The sequence below is a fragment of the Cynoglossus semilaevis genome, chromosome 14 (assembly GCF_000523025.1).
Source record: "Cynoglossus semilaevis isolate Cse_v1.0 chromosome 14, Cse_v1.0, whole genome shotgun sequence".
In the NCBI taxonomy this organism is placed as follows: Eukaryota; Metazoa; Chordata; class Actinopteri; order Pleuronectiformes; family Cynoglossidae; genus Cynoglossus; species Cynoglossus semilaevis.
Genome location: NC_024320.1, coordinates 21,168,525 through 21,173,225, shown reverse-complemented (window position 1 = coordinate 21,173,225; position 4,701 = coordinate 21,168,525). Strand labels below are relative to the sequence as shown.

Sequence of the window (4,701 nt, the reverse complement as noted above, 5' to 3'; positions counted from 1 at the left end):
CATTGTAGATAATTTTAAACATTTTTAATTAGGACAATTTATCAGACATTTTTCACTTTGCATCGTTAAGTCTTTTAACGAAAAATGAGCAAACAAGTTGCGCAGGTCTTTCCTGTAAAATCACAAAGCATCGGCAGACATTCAGCATCTGGTAAAATGTCAACAAAGTTCACAGCCACATGTTGAGCCTCTTGAAAAGGATATCTGTAGTGTAGCTTCTTAATGAGGTCCTCTGGGGTTATGAACGTCCTGTATGTAGTCAGAAAGGCTTCACAGTACAAAACAAGATCTGTCAAGCAAAACCGAGACAAAGAACAACACATTTCAGTTTGTTTGCAACCAATTATATATCCTCAGGATGCAAAGAGGTGATTAAATGTAAAGACTTTATAACACAGACTGACACACTGACTGGAAAAACTCAATCACAGAGACAGACATCCCGCGGCTGCTTCTCTGATTAAGAGATAAAAAAAACAAACAACCCATCTATTTTGTAATAAGAATCACAGTATACAAATAAAATAAAAATTGTTTATTGTTTATGTCTATAAAAAAACAATTGCATGTCTGTCGTGCAAATATATCCTCTCAACATAACCCTGTTGTACAGAAAACTGTCTGTTATTGTATATAACGTATGTCAGCATTACCTTTGCGGTCTGTTTCTGTAGCGTGGACTAATAAAATATCTCCTGATCCAGCACGAACGTCAGGTCCATCGTCATTCTGGAAAAAATAGGAAGACAAGAGAGGTGTGAAGAAAATAATTAACAGACAGGAAGATCAGACAAAACTGAGGGAGAATAAGAAAAGAAATCAGGTTAAAGAGATTTGGGGATATTTAGTTTAGCTTCGTGGATCTACTCTGCTACTGCTACTGCTATATTTTCTTCTCTTTCCCCCTCTGTAACAAATGCCCCCACCTCTCCCTGTCCTGCGCCAGCTCCAGTGATGACGAAGAAGAAAAACTCTGAATTATGCAGGATAAAAGCATCATCGCTTCAAAACAAAATTCCTGCTCTGATACTTTGGGACTTTTTTTTTATTTTATCATTGCTTCCATATTGTCCCTAGCATTACAGACTGGTGAGGTGTCTTTTCACACATCTGTCTATCAGACTGCACCACACAGGACAAAGGAGGAGGAGGCGTACGAAGAGGAGTAAGTTTATCGTTTTTTTTTCCGAGGCCGTTTCAGACACTTAACACCAGAGGGCAGCAATGGTCGTCAGTGGAGTATCTCAGGATCTGATTTAACAGCTGAGTGACTCACAATAACCTTTAGTTTTCCGTGCACACACAGGATTAAACTGTGCCTTGTGTACTGGAGAACAAACATTACTGCTGCACAACAGCATCGGTGGTGAACTTGTTTCTCTTACTTCTTGTTTTAGTGTTATTCTGCTCATAATCTCTTTGTGGTCTATGAGGGAGAGCTCGTCCACATCCTCTTCATCACTTCCAGCTGACTCCGTTGACTTCTGCCTCCTGAAACACAAGTCAGTGAACTATGAACATCCACATACTCATGAAATATAGAGATCACTCACGGCATATATTCACCATATTAAATAAGTAAATAAAAGATAAACAACACATGGTCTGTGTTTTGCACTGTGAAATCCCTGGGGGGAATAAGGATATTGACTGAACATTATTAAAGATTTTAGGGTTTTTTTTTTTATAGAATCATTAAAAAAAACCTAAAGGTGAGAGATTAACTGACATTGTATAAAATTCAAGCAAACAACCTTCCTGAAGCAAGTCAACTTGCAACTGGGGGCTTAATAGAATTGAACCCACAACCTCTGACAAGCTAGGAAAAACTGTTCATAAAACATACAAATTGTAAAAATATTAATATTGAATAATTAATATTGAATAATGGTCATGTGTTACTTTGTGTTAAATACACTGCTGTCAGTGAGCAGAACAGATGTAAAGACTAACCTTTCTTTATCCATAGCCTCTTTGCTGTTGCTAGTTGGTATCTGAGGGGCGGGGTCTTGGAGAACGTCATCAGCTGCAATTGTTTCCTAATGGATGATTCAAAAACAGGTATTAACATAGATACAGTCAACACGTAGCAGTGATGGGCACCTGGTTACTGGTTATTGATCTCACAAACAACCATGATCTCATGCAACACACGAAAAGTGGAGGGAAGTCATGATGCTCTGAACCAACAGAAAACCATTTCCCTGTTAGTGTTGTGGTACAGTAGGTGTAAAAGGAACGGTGAGTAAAATGTGGCTCATCATGAGGATGACTCCATGAAACCCAACCAACACAACATGGACCACAAGGTACAGAACCCACTCACACTGACAGCACCAAAAGTTAACACCATCACCCACATCTGTTTGTTTTTGTTCATGTACCCACACCAACGACCAAACATACCTGGAGTACAGCCGAAAGACTTATGTGGACTCGGAGGAACACAAATACTAGAACACACACCTTGTCACGCATGCACAGGTACGTTTAAGCTGTTACTGGAAAATGTTATTGGAAAAATCACATCCAGTTGTATGTCAATAACCAGTTGGAGCTACAACATGTGAGGTGTTAGATCACGACAAGACAAACGCTTGACACATTTAAAGCGCAGCCAGGAAGATAGCAGTCAGTCAGCAGCCAGGCAGTCAGAGCAACACACAGATGGCCATGTATCCCACAGAAACTGACCAGCAGGCAAACCTGTGAAACTCAGGTTTCAATTCTAATACAGGTTTGGCTTCACACGTGTTCCATTTCAACACCTTTGCTTCAAGAAATGAATCAATAAAAGCTGCTCTGAGATCCAGACATCTGTCACTCCAACCAGCTTTGATTCATATCCTGAATTAATTGGAGCAGCAAATGGAACTGACCTTTCATCCGTGTCAGTCAGCTACTTACTCTGAGGGAGAGAGGCAGCTCCCCATTGGCCTGGCTGGAGGAGTACAAGTTGACATACTCCCCCTCCCCACCCTCGTCATTCGCGCTCTCGCTCTACAGGAAAAGAGGAGGGACACAAACCGAGGCGTGAGGCAGCACAGAGGGCCAAGAGAGCGTTTCACAAGGCTAGGACAGATGTCAGGTGTGCACATGTGACTCAGGAGAAGAGGTAGCAGCTAGCCATGTACTAGTATTCAAAAGTAAGTGGCAGGTTACCCAGCTCAACGTAACCACCAGGTGGCACTAGGGTGCATTGTTCGTTAAGGTACGGTATCTACTGGCGAAAAAGAACATGCAGTGCAACGTGCCCGACTGGGACTCTCTGAAGACCAGCAGCAGACAGCAGACATTTTGTGGGTGATAATAACAACAGGATGCCACAAAGTGAACGAGTCGCTGTATTACCATCTGAGTAACAACACTGAAAAGATTAACTGCAGTAATATAACACCAGTGTGCCAAGGGAGATCGGATATTATATTTATCATCTGTCTGACAGGGATGCTGCGTACCAGCATCCTGCCCGTGCTTCCATTGTCTTTCCTCTGTAAGCTCACCGCTGAGGTGTGGAGAGAGTCAGTGAGAGAAGACTCAGAAGGAAGACAGACGGCCACAGAGCCCACCGAGCCAGCCAGGGAACCGTTGGGCCTGCCCCCGCTGCCATCCACATTGGTGGCATTGATCAAGGCAACATGGTCCAAGCTCTGTGATCGGTGAAAAGAGTGAAGGTAGAAAAGAAAAGAGTAAATAAGTCAAAATAAAAGAGACAGAACTGAGGGGTTAAAGAAGTAAAAGGAGGAGTAAACCGAAAAGAAGAATCTCAACAACAGGAGGCAGGAGGGAAGAGTCCAGACTCAACAACAGGAGGCAGGAGGGAAGAGAAACAGTGATCGCCTCATCTCCAACACCTCTACTGAGCCTGGTCTGTAGCACTGATGTGCCTGAACATGAAATGCACTCTCACATTTGCCCAAGAATGCATGACTGTGACCGGTGTCAAAATAAACATCTACAGTGGAACAAAATGAAAGATGAGAACACGGAGTTTAACGAGAGACGCCGTTTGATAAGCTCACGTCAGCTCTGAGGATGTCAATGTGTATGAATGCATGACTGATGTGTGTGTGTGTGTGTGTGTGTGTGGGAGAAAGAGTGATAAAGAGGGGCAGAGAGAGAGGGAAGATGTCTGCCAGGAAGGTAGAGGTAACCTGTTATAACATGTGGCGCATTCCAGCACTGTGGCAGCATTCCCGCAAGAAGAGGCGCAAACACAGATCACTGATACCACGGCAGACACAGACTTGCACTGAGACACACACGTGCATGTACTTGTTGCTGAAATCAGACACATGATCGGCCTGGATTCCAGGACACACATTCTTTTTTTTTCTTCTTTCTGTAGATACTAATCGAATCAGCAATTTACATTTTTTGGCTTAGTATAACGTTCACATGCTAAAACTTTTCCAAGTTCCACCTAATAAAGGAAAAATGGCTTCCTTGTTTTAGTTTTTTTGTTTGTTTGTTTTTTAAGCATGGCCTGCCACGGCATCCCAAAAACATCACACCCCAAGGAATTGAAGAAGACACATTCCTCATAAAGAGAAATAGGAGGTCAGGAGTATTTGAGGGTGTGTGTGTGTGTGTGTGTGTGTGTGAAAGAAACAGGAGGTATACAGTACGTATGATGGTGATCACAGACCATAGAAAAGAATATATGATGTGTGTGATTTATGAGTGACGAGGACAGATGAG

The 4,701-nt window shown here is 42.4% G+C and overlaps 2 protein-coding genes across 12 annotated transcripts in view; one reads left to right on the top strand and one right to left on the bottom strand.

The window, feature by feature from the left end:
- Positions 1-4,701, top strand: part of dab2ipb (DAB2 interacting protein b) — a 791,247-nt gene that overhangs the window by 141,808 nt on the left and 644,738 nt on the right. The gene's annotated exons all lie outside the window — the stretch shown is intronic.
- Positions 1-4,701, bottom strand: part of rapgef1b (Rap guanine nucleotide exchange factor (GEF) 1b) — a 35,325-nt gene that overhangs the window by 4,312 nt on the left and 26,312 nt on the right. For 3 of the 4 annotated variants that reach the window (XM_025062570.1, XM_025062569.1, XM_025062573.1), the window contains exons 13-18: positions 3,504-3,650; positions 2,908-3,000; positions 1,954-2,039; positions 1,386-1,491; positions 654-729; positions 205-289 (exon numbers count right to left, since the gene is read on the bottom strand). In XM_025062570.1, the coding sequence (XP_024918338.1) occupies positions 205-289; positions 654-729; positions 1,386-1,491; positions 1,954-2,039; positions 2,908-3,000; positions 3,504-3,650 (593 nt within the window). The remainder of the gene's footprint in view (positions 1-204; positions 290-653; positions 730-1,385; positions 1,492-1,953; positions 2,040-2,907; positions 3,001-3,503; positions 3,651-4,701) is intronic. The other variant, XM_025062571.1, reaches the window with a different exon arrangement.